The sequence below is a fragment of the Mauremys reevesii genome, linkage group 3 (genome assembly GCF_016161935.1).
Source record: "Mauremys reevesii isolate NIE-2019 linkage group 3, ASM1616193v1, whole genome shotgun sequence".
Lineage (NCBI taxonomy): Eukaryota > Metazoa > Chordata > Testudines > Geoemydidae > Mauremys > Mauremys reevesii.
In genome coordinates, this window is record NC_052625.1 from 62077740 (window position 1) to 62093151 (window position 15412).

General features: G+C 44.6%; 1 protein-coding gene across 17 annotated transcripts in view; it reads right to left on the reverse strand.

Annotated features, from left to right (window-relative positions):
* DNAH8 (dynein axonemal heavy chain 8) overlaps positions 1 to 15412 on the reverse strand; it is a 556010-nt gene that overhangs the window by 328592 nt on the left and 212006 nt on the right. For all 17 annotated transcript variants that reach the window (XM_039529004.1, XM_039529011.1, XM_039529005.1 and 14 more), the window contains one exon: positions 8727 to 8853. In XM_039529004.1, the coding sequence (XP_039384938.1) occupies positions 8727 to 8853 (127 nt within the window). The remainder of the gene's footprint in view (positions 1 to 8726; positions 8854 to 15412) is intronic.

A 15412-nucleotide genomic window follows, 5' to 3' on the forward strand; every position in this document is an offset into this window, starting at 1 on the left:
TAGAGCACGAGTAACTGCTAACCTAACATAATCATTATGTTCATAAAACAAGAATTGCACATCAGTTACTTCCTGTTCTATTATGTGTTTGCCAAAATGTTCTCATCCGAGCACTAAACAGCTGAATTTGAAAGGGCATGTTGGTGATCACAGATTAAACTTCTAGGAAGAGGCTTATATTTTTGAACCAAGGATGCTGAATGTTCTTGTGGTCCATACATATTGCAGGTTTTTCTTAATCCTACCAAGCAATTAACTTCAATAATATCTTGTGACAATGAGTTCCTCAGGCTCATTGCACAAAAAATATTTTCTTTTATGAGTTCAAATTTGCTATCTTTCTATTTAACTGAATGTCCCTTATTCAAAAAGATGAACTGAAGTGCCCAATCTACCTTCTCTATACCAACCATTCATTATATCTTTATCTTGTCCTTTCTTGTTCATTTTTTTTAAATAAACAGTCCCACTTTTTCAATTTCTCTGTATTTGGAAGTTTTTTCCAGGCTGCTAGTTCATTATTTTTGCTCCATCATTCACCTCCTCTATTTCTACTATATTATATACATATATATGTGTGTATAGTGTAGTGTATTTATAGCCATGTCGGTCCCAGGACCTTAGAATGACAAGGTAGCCCACTGTACCTCGAATGGCCCTTAGAATATGAGCTAACTACTTCTGCTAAACAATCTGTTCCCCCTTGTATTTAGTAGTGATGCTCGAAGTACCTTTCCTAGACCTGAAGAAGAGCACTGTGTAGCTGGAAAGCTTGTCTCTCTTACCAACAGAAGTTGATCCAATAAAAGATATTACCTCATCCACCTCATATATTAAGTAGAGTAACTAGAACTCAAGATCATATTTCAGGTGAGGCCTACCATTGACTTATATATACAACATTGTAAAGTTTTGAGTATTATTTTCCATCCCATTCTTCATGCATGCTGATATTTTATTAGGTTCTTTTTACTGCTGCTGATCATATAAGCAGAGGAATTCATTAAGCTGTCCACAATGTCCAGGTCTTTTTCCTGTACAGTAACACTTAGTTTAGAACCCAGCAAAGAATGCACGTAGTTCAAATTATTTCTCCCATTTTATGAATTACCTCACCCTTTTTAACAGCAAATTTCACCTGCCACTGTGTTAGTATTGTGCCATCAGAAGTTCACCCCAAATCCGTGTTCAGTCTTCATAAACCTAAATAATTTTCTGTTGTCTGCAAACTTTGCCACCTCCCTGCTCACCTGGTTTCCCAGATTAATAAATATATTTAAAAACATCAGTGCCAATATGGAACCTGGTGGCAGCCCACAGAGAATCTTTTACCATGATGAAAATCAACCATTTATTTCTATTCTTTGTTTTCTGTCTCTTACCCAGTTTCTGATCCATGGCAGAACTTTGCCTCTCACCCTATGAACTCTGGTTAAGTCCTGAAAAGACTACTTGATTTTTAAGCAAGGTTCTTTCCCTACTGAGAAGCTCTACTGAATCTTTTTCACAAAGATCTTCATAGCAGAGGTGATTGTCATCAGAAAGCAATTTTGAACATAGCAGTCAATAGATCTACAGCTCATTTATACTAGGTGAGGATATGGCCCATGGGTTCCTCCATCTTATTGGAGGTAATGTGGACTGTGAGCATTTTTGCAAAGACCGGGGAGCACTGGAGATAGGTCAAAGGGCCGTGTTTGGATATGATTGTGGATCAACATATAGCAGAAACAGATGATTGCATTGACTCTTCCTTTATGATATGCACGCAAGCATAAGGTAAATCTGCTACATGGATAGAGGGGTTAGTTAGTTAATTAGTATCCATTATGCCTCTAGCGTTTAGGGCAGTGACAAAGCTCTTCCACTCCGGTCCGTGCCCCAGGGTTTTCAGCTCAGCTTCCACAGCTCTTCGCTATGTTGTTTTTAGGCAGCCTCATTTTTGCTTGCCTTCAGGTGTCCATCTTATTGCTATTCTGGTGATGGAATCAGTTTCCATCCAAAGCACATGGCAAATCCATCTCCAACGACTCCTGGCAATGATGGTGCTCAAAGGTCTTGATTTGAGATTGTTCTGGGCCAAAATATATGGAGGATTTTTCTGAGGCAGTTTGTATGAAATGAAGACAGTTTGGACATGTCATACTTTGTTATTCCCCAGCATTCTGCACTATAAAATAGTGTTGAAAGCATGCAGCTCTGATAAATCTTCAGTTGGTTTTGGTGTTGTATTTGATAATTTCCAGACTATATTTAAACTCCTGAAGGTGTTCCAGGCTTTATTGATTCTGTTCCGGATGTCCTGGGCTTTTCTGCTGTCCTGGCTGATGGTGCTGCCCAAGTATGTGAATGTTTCTACATTGGTGAGAATGTGATCCTCTATCCGTATTGGTGATTGTAATAGTGCATGACATCTGTCTTATTGTGGTTGATTTCCAGTCCTATTTGCTGGCTGAATGTATTGAATCAGGTGTTTTTTTTCTTGTTTATGGTGGTGGGTATGTGACAGGAGAGCGAGATCATCTGCGAAGTCCAGGTCTTCAAGGGACAAGAAGGGGTGGAAGTTAATAATTCCATTCTTAGGCCTGGTCTACACTAGTCAGTTATTTTGGAATTAGCCGAGTTAATTAAAAAAAAAAATCAATCCGTCCACACCATTAAACCAGTTTTTTCAATTTAAAGGGCTCTTTAATCTGATTTCTGTACTCCATCTCGGCAAGTGAAGTAACGCTTAAATCAAGATCACAATCCCGGGTTAAAGGTATTGTGGACGCAATTTGACATTATTGGCCTCCAGGAGCTATACCAGAATGCTCCCTTGTGACCGCTCTGGACAACACTCTCAATTCCGATGCACTAGCCAGGTGGGCAGGAACAGCCCCGCGAACTTTTGAATTTCATTTCCTGTTTGGTCACCATCGGCACAGTCCACCATCACAGGCAACTATGCAGACTCCACCATCACAAGAGATCACACAGTCCCGGATTTGCAGACGAGCTCCAGCATGGTCCGAACGGAAGGTACTGGATCTCATCGCATGTTGGGGAGATTAATCTATTATGGCAGAACTACGTTCCAAAAAAAGGAACACAAATACGTATGCTCCAGGGCCATGACGGAAAGAGGCTACTCCAGGGACATAGAGCAGTATCGTACAAAAATCAAGGAACTCAGGAAAGTGTACCAAAAAGCCAGGGAGGCGAATGGGCGATCCGGGTCACATCCCCATACATGCTACTTCTACAGTGAGCTGCATGCAATTATGGGGGGTGACACCACCACTACCCCACCACTGTCCGTGGACACCTGCAAGGAGGGAGTTGCATGTAGCAAGGAGGATGAGTCATTAGAGGACGAAGAGGAGGAGGAGGAGAAGGAGGAGGACAGTGCACAGGCGGCAAGAGGGGAATCCGCTTTCCCTCCTAGCCAGGAACTATTCTTAATGCTGGGGCCAATAGCCTCCCCCCACTCCCAAGGCAAGCTCCCGGACCATGACCCTGGAGAAGGTGCTTCTGGTGAGTGAGACCCTGATCGGAGCCACGCAGTGGGGAGCTGGGGGGAAACCCAGCCGCTGGGCTGTTTGTGTTTAGTTTAAAGAGCTCATCCCTGCTCAGAGCCTCATCGGAGCCACACAGTGGGTACGGAGGTGGGTGGGAGGGTGTTGTGTAAAGCAATAATCCCAGAGAGCCCGCAGGCCCTCCTTTTATTAGACAAATCCACCAGGCATTGCTTGCTATGGGAAAGGGGGACTGGCAATTTGAAAGCATTGAAATGAATGCGGAAGAAGCAGAACCCTGCGTGCCCCTAGGGCTTACCATGGCTGCTTGCAAGCTGAATTCTGTTGCCCGGCCGTGTGTGATGGTTTACTCACACCAAAGTGGCAGGCACTTCAGTACAAGAGGCAAAATGCTAACTTGTACCGAAAGAACATTTGCTGTGTATTATGAATTGCCTGTTTAACTGAGAAAGAGTGTCCCTTTTGTTCTCTGAAATGTATCTTTTAAAATACTACCCTCCCTTTTTCTCCTCACGCAGGTGCAAATGGTTCAACGCGGCACCTATATACTCTGTCCCAGAGGCTGGTCCAGATTAGAAGATGGAAAAAATGAACTTGGGATGACATGTTTGCTGAGCTCATGCAGTCCTCCTGCATTAATAGGACCCAGCTGAATGCATAGAGGCAAACAATTGCAGAGTCATAGAATATCAGGGTTAGAAGGGACTTCAGGAGGTCATCTAGTCTAACCCCCTGCTCAAAACAGGACCAATCCCCACACAGATTTTTGCCCCAGATCCCTAAATGGCCCCCTCAAGAACTGAGCTCACAACCCTGGGCTTAGCAGGCCAATGCTCAAACCACTGAGTTATCCCTCCTCCTGTAAAGCATTACAGGAACATGAAGAGAGTAGGGGCATGTGGTAATAAAGGTAATAATTGGAGATATACCAATCTCCTAGAGCTGGAAAGGACGTTGAAAGGTCATTGAGTCCAGCCCCCTGCCTTTACTAGCAGGACCAATTTTTTGCCCCAGATCCCTAAGTGGCCTCCTCAAGGATTGAACTCACAATCCTGGGTTTAGCAGGCCAATGCTCAAACCACTGAGCTATCCCTCCCCCACACACAAACAGCCCATCATGTGTGATGAGAGCAGGCAGGGCGCTATGGTCAAGCTCATGGGGGAGCAAACTGACATGCTACACTGTACGGTGTATCTAATGTGGGAAAGGCAGCAAGACCAGACTGAAGCTGCAGCCCCTGTATAACCGCCCTCCCTCCTCCCCAAGTTCCATAGCCTGCTCACCCAGATGCCCAAGAACACGAGCACACTCAACCCCAGAGGATCGCCCAAGCAGCAGAAAGCTGGCATATGTGAACTTTTGATTTGGTTTCTGGACTTGTCCTTCCCTCCGCCTCCACCCCGCAACCCAATACCCCTCCTCCCCCCGGTCTACCTTCTGATTTCTCTCAATGTGTTGTGCAATAAATAATAAAGACTGGTTTTTAAAACAATTTTGACTTTATTTCCTTTCATATATACAGGGGCCGGGTAACTGTCACATCGTACCCTGGCCAATCATGAAACTGGCTTTCAAAGCTTCTCTGATGTGCAGCGTGCCCTGCTGCACTCTTCTAATAGCCCTGTTGTCTGGCTGTGTGAAATTAGCCATCAGGCGAGTTGCCTCAACCTCCCACCCTGCCATAAATGTCTCCCCTTATTCTCACAGATATTGTGAAGCACACAACAAACAACAATTACAATTGGAATATTGGTTGTGCTGAGATCTAACCAAGTCAGTAAACTGCGGCCAGTGTGCTTTCAAATGTCCAAAAGCACACTCTACCACCATTCTGCACTTGCTCAGCCTATACTTGAACTGCTTCTTACTACTGTCCAGGGTGCCTGTGTATGGCTTCATGAGCCATGGAATTAAGGGGTAGGCTGGGTCCCAGAGGATAACTATAGGCATTTCAACATCCCCAACAGTAATTTTCTGGTCTGGGAAGTAAGTCTCTTCCTGCAGCTGTTCAAACAGACCAGAGTTCCTGAAGATGCGAGCGTCATGCACCTTTCCCGGCCATCCCACGTTGATGTCGGTGAAACATTCCTTGTAATCCACCAGTACTTGCAGCACCATGGAAAAGTACCCCTTGCGGTTTACATACTGGCCACCCCGGTGTGCTGGGGCCAAGATAGGGATATGCATTCCGTCTATCGCCCCGCCACAGTTAGGGAACCCCAGTGCATTAAAGCCATTCACAATGGTCTGCACATTTCCCAAAGTCACTATCCTTGATAGCAGCTGGCCAATGATTGTGTTGGCTACTTGCTGCACAGCAGTCCCCACAGTAGATTTGCCCACTCCAAACTGATTCCCGACTGACTGGTAGCTGTCGGGCGTTGCAAGCTTCCACAGTGCTATGGCCACTCGCTTCTCAACTGTGAGGGCTGCTCTCATTTTGGTGTCTTTGAGCTTCAGGGCAGTGGACAGCAAGTCACAAAGTTCCATGAAAGTGGTTCTACGCATACAAAAGTTTTGAAGCCACTGGGAATCATCCCAGACCTGCAACACTATGCGGTCCCACCAGTCTGTGCTTGTTTCCCATGGCATGAACCTGGCCCAATGCCACCATGATCTCCCAATCGCCACATGCTGTGCTTCTAGGAACGTCTGTGTCCATGTCCTCATCAGTATAGTAATTGCGCTGTCATCGCTTCCTCACCCAGTTTTGCAGGTACTGCACATACTGTTGGATAATGCATGAGGTATTTACAATGGTCAAAACTGCAGAGGAGATCTGAGTGGGCTCCATGCTTGCCACACTATGATGCCTGCATGGGTAATCCTGGGGCGAAACGTAGCAAAGGATATCTGTGTGACGGGTTGGAGCACAGAAATCCCCTTGGGAACTGCCAACTGATGTGCCAAGACTACTTCCGCCCTTGCTTTCCCTGCCAGCTTGGGACTCCAGCACCCTGTCTTGTTGAGCCAGACATGCCAGTCTGCTCCTACACAGACCCAGGGTCTGAATCACGTGCCCCAAAGCTGCAGACTTAACTGAAAGCAATTTAAGAAGTGTTCCTGTCTTTAACACTCAGATGCCTAACTCCCAATGGGGTCCAAACCCCAAATAAATCCGTTTTACCCTGTATAAAGCTTATACACGGTAAACTCATAAATTGTTCACTCTCTATAACACTGATAGAGAGGTATGCACAGCTGTTCTCCCTCACCCCCAGTTATTAATACATAATCTGGGTTAATTAAAAAGCAAAAAGTGATGTTATTAAATACAGAAAGTAGGATTTAAGTGGTTCCATGTAACAGCAGGCAGAACAAAGTGAATTACCAAGTAAAATAAAATAAAACATGCAAATCTAAGCCTAATACAGTAATAAAACTGAATACAGATAAAATCTCACCCTCAGAGATGTTTCAATAGGTTTCTTTCACAGACTGGATGCCTTCCTAGTCTGGGCACAATCCTTTCCCCTGGTACAGCCCTTGTTCCAGCTCAGGTGGTAGCTAGGGGATTTCTCATGATGGCTGCCCCCCTCTGTTCTGTTCCACCCACTTATATATCTTTTGCATAAGGCGGGAATCCTTTGTCCCTCTTTTGGTTCCCACCCCCTCCTTCTCAATGGAAAAGCACCAGGTTAAAGATGAATTCCAGTTCAGGTGACATGATCACATGTCACTGTAAGACTTCATTACCCACTTGCCAGCATGCACATATACAGGAAGACTTACAAGTAAAACAGAACCATCTACAGTCAATTGTCCTGGTTGATGGGAGCCATCAAGATTCTAAACCACCATTAAGGGCCCACCCTTTGCATAATTACAATAGGCCCTCAGAGTTACATTTCATATTTCTAGTTTCTTATACAAGAGTGATACATTTATACAAATAGGATGACCACACTCAGTAGATTATAAGCTTTGTAATGATACCTTATAAGAGACCTTTTGCATGAAGCATATTCCAGTTACATTATATTCACACTAATTAGCATATTTTTATAAAATCATATAGAGTGCAACGTCACAATCTGAAGCTCACATTCATTGAAGGAGGTGAGGAAAGAAAACAATGTGTCTTCTTTTTCAGCTTATAACCCTGTTACGGACCAGAATGCCTCCTCTTCTGCAACTTCTTGATCCAAGGGGTTTCAGCAGGGAATTTGGAGCAAAAGTCTTGATGCCAGTCAGTACTAATGATGTTGGTGCCAGATGGGTACTCAACTCCGATGAGGGCTTCTTCTGCCTCGCACAGTGCCAAGAAGCCTTTGTCCAGCATTAGTGGTGCTTGGCAGAAGGTTCAACAACAGAGGATGGTCTTGGAGAGCAGATCTCAGACCTGATATGCAGGGAAGTACCAAGATGGATAGGCCTCTTTTTGGAAAACCTCACCACAGAGGCTGGCTTTACTACTCCCAATGGAACAGCTGCATTAGCCGTTGTTGTAGGCTCTAGAAACCATGTACACCAAAGGAATCAAACATCTCCCTCCAGGCACAGGGAGTAAAGGCACAGCAAACTGCACATGAGGACACAGAATGGGTCTCACCCAGGTATATAAGGCATCTAACACAGGAGTCCATCTCAGGAATTATCACTGACCAGGATACACAGTTGTTAAAACTCCTATGGGTAGGTCCCTACCAAATTCACAGCCATGAAAAACGCATCATGGACCATGAAATCTAGTTTCCCCACCATGAAATCTGGTGCTCTTTTGTGTGCTTTTACCCTATACTATATAGATTTCACTGGGGAGACCACCTTTTCTCAAATTGGGGGCCCTGACCCAAAAGGGAGCTGCAAGGGGGTCACAAGGTTATTTTAGGGGGGTCATGGTATTGTTACTCTTACTTCTGCACTGCCTTAAGAGCTGGGTGTCTGGCAGGGCGGCTGTTGGCTGGGCGCCCAGCTCTGAAAGTGGCGCTCTGCCAGCAGCAGCACAGAAGTAATAGTAGCAGCACCGCAACCCCTCCTTGAGGACCTCCTCACCTCCAACTCCTTTTTGGTCAGGACCCCTTCAATTATAACACCATCAACTTTCAGATTTAAATACCTGAAATAATGAAATTTATGATTTTTAAAATCCTATGACTGTGAAATTGACCAAAATGGACCACGAATTTGGTAAGGCCCTAAATATAAATATTATATTCATTTATTATATTATATTATGCACAAAGAAAAAAGAGAAATTTTCATACCTGTATGTAATTCAATTGGACCTACAAGAATAGTAGGTTTTAAATCCTCAATCTCTTGTTCAAAAGTAGCATAATGAAGAATTTCTGCTCTGATTTCAGTCAGAGAGGGACTGCTAGCCAGAAATTGCTGTGGGTAGTTTAAACTCTCAGTTAATAAATGGTCTTTTTATCTCATCAGTAAAACAAACTTAATATTATATATCACATTTTGAATGTGTAAAAGTTGTGAACCTAAAAGGCCAAATTTTGAACTCCCTGCAGTAATGGGGTGTTCACCCCACATTAGCCCTGAAGGGGTTAAGGTGGTCAAGGAGGGGACACTTAACCTCTACAGTTGCACCTGACAGGAGACTCAGGGAATTGTAAGTACTAATTGCAGATGAAATCCAGCTGAGGGAGAAGATGGAAAATGATTAGAGGAGGTTTGTAATAGCAGGAGGATGCAGGGAGAGAGTCTGAAGTCATTCTCCAGGAGCAGAGGTGGGGAGGAGGAAAACCACGGGGAAAATAAGCCCTGGGATTCGAGCCTTGGAAGAAGGGTCAACCCCAGAGAAGTTGTGAGGAAAGAAACCCTAAGAAAGCAGGATAGAAAGAAGCCCAGGGAAACATCTGCAAGGATGGGGAATGTATAGACTTTGGCAGCTGTTTCCCTGGGCTTTTTCATACCCTACCTTCTCAGGCTTTCCTTCTCCACCCCTTTGGGTAAACCCCCATCCCTCAGGGTCAGGATCCCAGAGCTTCTGCTCCCCCCTGAGATTTCTTCTTCTCTCCTGACTAGGCCCAGAGAGTGACTGCAGACTTCCACATTGCAGCCCTCTTCTGCTCTCACATCCTGGCTTTATACAAGCCTCATCTACTTCTGCCCAGATGGGCTCAATCTTCAATTAGTGCTTGTCTGTTAAGCCTAAATTTCCCTCCAGGTGCAGTTTTCTAGTTTAATTGGCCCCTACTGGGCCCCTTTGCTCCTTTAGGGCTGGTAAGAGATAAACACTCCATCATAACCACACAATGAAAGAGGTGCATCAAATATATGTGTGCTTTCCACAACTATATGGACAAATTGAGTAATTCCATGCATAAGTATCAGTATGTACATGCAACTATAGGATTTTGTCCTGCAATTGTCTATGTGCTTGGTTTTACCATTACACGGGCCTTTGAAAATTTGGTCCTCAGCACATTAAAATAGCAAATTATATATTCATTGTTGTTGTGGATGTATTAATTATCTAGTATTTTTTCTTAGACTATAAATCTTGGAGTAAAGATGTAATTTTTGATGTGCAGCTGGGCACATAATTACTGTTTTGTTTAAAAAAAGGGAAAAAACCAAGGCAGAGCTATAAAATAACTCAGTGTTAGCCAGTGTACACCATACTGTTATGTCATATTTGAGCACAAAATTCTGCTTGAAAGATTTTACTTTTAGAATCCTGAAGACAAGCATACTCCAACTCTTCTCTTGAAGTGGCCCCAACTCCTTCTCACTGCTGAGTGCCCCACCTTTCCCTCCTCTGTCTTGACTGAGTATCAAGTGATGAAAGCGCCTTCCTCTACTCCCAGTCTCTTATCTGAGTACAGATCAACTTTAGGCTCCATGCCAGCCTCTCTTTCTCAATACACTCTCCATATGTCTGACACCTCTCTTTTGCAGGTTCCTTCCATGAAAATGCATACAGGACAGGCAGTGAGGGGAAGCTGGACATATTGAGAAGGCAAGCTGCATGAACCGGGTGGTCCCCAGCAGGATTGAAATGGAGCAAGGTAGGATTGTGTCTAAGCAACAGTCCCAATTGTGTTCAATGTGCCACCGAAGAAACCCAAACTCACTGTATTTCCTAGTAATAGCTCCCTACAATCTATTCTAGGAAACTGGACAGTCCTAATTATAATTAATAATTTAAAATTGAAAAGTGTCATAAGGATAAATTTTCTGCAGCAAAGAAAAAGAATGTATCAGTTTATTTAAATGGAATATAAATATAACCGCACTTCTGCTTCCATTCTGTTTTCAGTTTTCAAATCAGAATAGTCAAACACAAGTAACAGAGGTGCTGTCTTTTGAATAACAGGTTATTTAATCATAATTGGAGTTTTTTGAGAGTGTTGTCTTTGTACAGTCACAGTTGTGGGATGTGTCCTTGGATGCTGCAGGACTTCAGAAACTTCTAAAAGAGCAGTGTCCATTGAGTGCTACATGAACTCTCTCTCACGTTACCAAATATCCCGGGCTGAAGTTATATGGAAGAGACGAAGTCCTCAACTATCTCATTTCCTTCTGCTGAACCTCAGAGTTCAAATCTCACCTAAGAACTGTCAGGAAGAAGGGGATATGGGTGGGTAGTGTGAATATGCAGAGGCAACAGAGAACTCCAGTTACTATCAACTAACATTTTCTCCTTCATAGTGCCCTCTGCGTGTGCCCACTACTTGTGAGAGTTTAGCTAGCAGTACAAACCACATGAAGAGGTGGGTGGAGGAGTACTAGTCGAATAGAGACCAAAGAACTTACCTCTCAAAACAAACATCTATCATGGGTATTAAGGGTATTTCTACACTGTGATACAAAATCCACAGCACTGAGTTTCAGAGCCCAGGTCAGCTGACTTGGGCTTACAGGGCTCAGGCTGCACAGCTATAAAACTGTGGTGGTAGACCAGATGTCCCCAAAGTGTGGGGCACGCCTCCCTAGGGGGGGCATGGATGAACGTTCAGAGGGGCGCGGTGGGGCCAGACCAACCCCCATGGGAGCAGGAGGGAGCGCCACCCAGCCCCATGCCAGCCCCCAGCCTTGGCTGCTGGCCACGGCTCCATTCCCGGTCCAGGTCCTAGGCTGGGGACAAAGCTGGGAGTGGAGCCGCACCTGGCCGCAGGCCTGCTGCTGGCCCCCACCGCAGCCTGGCTGCAGCTCCTCTCCTGTACCCACCCCCAGCCTATGGCCACAGCTCTGTTCCTGGCCCCAGACCCACCCTCCAGCTGGGGCCCCAGCCTCAGCCCCCTTATCCTTGTCTGCATCCCCATTCCCCTGGAGCCACAGCCCCACTCCCGGCCCAACTCTGGGGTGGGCACAGACAGGGGTAAGGGGCACAACCCTCAAAAGTTTGGGGACTGCTGGTGTAGACGTTTGGGCTCAGGTAGAAGGCCAGGCTCTGAGACTCTGCCCTCGCGAAGTCTCAGAGCCCAGACTCCTGCCCAAGTCCAAACATCTACACTGCAATTTTATAGCACCACAGCCCAAGCCTCTCTAGCCCAAGTCAGCTGACCTGGGCCAGCTGTGGTCATGCTGTGGGTCTTTTATTGCAGTGTAGACATACCCTAAGTCAAGAGAGTGGTTCAGAGTAGAAGTGTGTATTAAACTCAAAATAGCAGCCCTACATATTTTCAGCAGAGATGTTACAAAGGCAGGCCATGGTTTCTTTCTTAGCCTTAGTGGAGTGAGCTCTGAGTCCATGAAAGGAAGATCAGTCAGGAGAGCCTGCACTACACTCGAATCTTTTGGAAGATACAAATGCTAGGAGAAAAGCTTTGTTTAGAGACATGTGACACAAAGAGATCTCTCCCAAGGGCTCAAATTATCCCTTCTTCATCCTCATGAGGATTAGACTGAGATCACAGATCAAAACAGGGACTTTAAATGGAGGAAAGATTGATCAGTTCTTTGAAGAAACTCTATCAACAGTGACCCTTACAGCACCAGCCCACAGCGAAACAGAACACAGAAATTGCTGAGAAAAGCACATGAATTCATGATATGGAAAGGCCCATCAATTTCAGGTAAAGCATATATTCTAGGATTGAAAAATCAGGGCAGAATATTTTGCATTTTCCAAGTAGCATTTTAATATAGATGATTTTCCACACTGAAAAGTATAAGCTGTACACTAGCAGAATAAGCAAGGCAGATGAAGTTAGACTCCCATGGTCTAAGTAGCCAAATGAAGAGATTTGGGATTGGAATGTTGAATTAGATTAAGTCAACAGGAGATACAAGCAGATATAGCCATTTCTCAAGACAGCTTTTGGAGTTCTGTGAACACTGAATGTCTGGCCCAACCTGGTGCAATCAAAGGGTATGTCTACACAATCTGCAGCAGTGAGCCTCCAAGTGCTAAAAACAGGTATGTAGATATTGCAGCTTAGACTCTAATGGTTAGAGAGGGGCTTCAGAGCACGAGCTCCAGCCCATGTCACAAATTAAAAGCTCTGTCTATATGGCTATTTTTTGCATTGTAGCACAAGCCTCATGAGTCTGAGTCTGTTGACTTGCAAGCTTGCTGTTGACTTCCAAGCTCTCCATTGCAGGCTGCCATGGGCTGTGAAGGTGTATTCAAAAGGACTCTTGCTTTATCTTGTTTTATTTTCCCAATTAATTGAATAATCAAGGCTTTGTTCCAATTCTAAAGGAAAATTACAGAGAGAAAATTTATGTCCATCATGCCCTTGATCATATTCTTGAACATTTCACATAAATATTGATGACAAACAAATCTGTTTCTGGGTGATTGCATTTCTGTGAGATCCAATACACCATTAACTGTTTTAGCAACTGTTTGCATTAATTTGGCTGAGCACAACTCTGCTTCTTCTCAAGGACATCATCCTTGCCAGTGAGTTGCAGAAATTCCAGGCACTTTTGGGGTCATACTGTGTGTGACATGTCCTTGTGTCCTGTACCATGGGCATAAAGGATGGAGCTGTCCCAACCGCCGCCCAATTCCTTTGCTAATACAGAACCCATGTTACAGGATTTCGCAACAGAGAGAAAAGACAGTTGGTCGTGGGATATATATTGACATCTAAGAACTACAGTTACTGTAAGGGAAGTAACCATTTCTTCTTCAAGCTTGTCTACATATATTCTACTCTTGGTGTCTCATAAGGAGTGATCTGACGCAAGGAGATGGGTGCTCAGAATCTACGTAAAGATTGTACTACAGCTCTGCCAAAAGAAGCATCAGACCTTGATGATTCTATTATGGAATTTTTTGCTGTTGTTGATTTTCAGGCCTAACTCAAGAAAGTGTCAGATAATTTGATGAACGGAATTCTCCACTTGTTGATGTTATTTCCCTCGGACCAGGGTTACTGTTACTCCTCATTTCTGAGATGAGCCAATAACACTGATAAGCATTTGGTGATGCTCAGTGTTGTCAATAGTCTAAAGTGTAGAACCCTGAACTGGTAGTGAGCCTCTCCTTCTTGAAACCTTTGGCATTTTCTATGAGAGATGTGACTGGAGATATGGAAGTATGCATCTTGCAAAGCAAGAGTTACAATCCAGTCCTGTGGATCTAGCAATGGAATTATGGAGCCCTTAGTTAGCACTTTGAAGTTGAAGTGGCAAAAGAAGGTGTCATATTTGGATGTTGTTTGTTCCTCTCCTGTGCTGCTGCAACCACTATGGAACCAAGTATAGGTGCGCAGATAGGTATACAAATCCAGTGGACAGTACCTGGTACCTCTTCTCCTCTTTCTCAGAGGTTGGTGCAATAGATGCCAAAGTTTGGCAGATGTTTTTTGTCATTAAGAGCTAGCAGTAGCTGATCAGGCATGGAAGCATGCAGTATATCAAAGAGATTGTGGGAGCTCTCTTCTAGTACATCCCCAGGTATTTCGAGAGACTCCTCAATATGGCAGATTAAGTCCTCAAAGTTCTTAGTCATCCAACTGGTTTGGTGTGGATGGAACCACTGCTTCGTCTGGGACAATGATGAGATGCCAGCTGATATAGTGTGTTCCTCCACAGAAGGAAGTTCCTCCTCAGAAATTTTCTCTGTATGCTCAGTCTGACATATAGGAATCTGAACTACTTAGCTCCTGGAAAAGGAAAGGGGAGGTGGTCCTAACCCTAGATGGAAGTTCAGAAGAGGGTGTTATCTGGCATTGTGTAAGCCCCAATGGCTTCAAAAACGTCATGAAGGCATGCAGTAAGGAAAGGGACCTGGAGGTCAAAGTGGAGTGAATCAGGAATTATGTCTTTCCCTGTAAATACTTGATGTATGTGGTGTATAGGAGGCTCTTGATTTCCTCTTGATGCATAAGGCTCCCATGAATGAAACCTTGGGAAGTATATATGGGACCCTTCCATGGTATTTCAGAATCAGAAAGGAGGATCTAACCTAGCCAGGATTCCAGGGAGCACCATGGAATACGTCTTGCTTGGTGATGAAGATGTGCTCATGCGGCAGTGATAGTCAGTGCCATAGCTGAGATTTTCAGCAAAGTGGAGAGTAACAGAGTCTGGCTCTGCTGTTACCTGGGGATCTCCTGGTACCATACATGATTAAAGTACTGAGAAAGATGATGTCATGCAAACTGGTGTGGAGGTTGTCTCAGTCCTTGAGACAGTCTTAAGAGTACAGTGCAATGAGCTCTCAGGGCTCCAGCAATATCCAATTTGGACTGTGGTGTTCCCACGGTGTGGGAGTGATGAAGCAATTTCAGCCTTCTTTTTGGTCAGGTCTGCAGAAAGGTATCTGACATTACATTTGCCAGAGGAGTGATGCTCCTTTCTCCCACTGGCTGAAGACTTACAACTGTTTCACAGCCCTACCAGGGTCCATAGTCAGAGGTGGATTAAGATACATTGGGGCCCTGGGCTCAAAGAACATTTGAGCCCCCTACAACCTCCCTCCCGCCATGGAGCCCTGCCCCCTGCCTGATCACCAATTGGCAAGACCCAACAG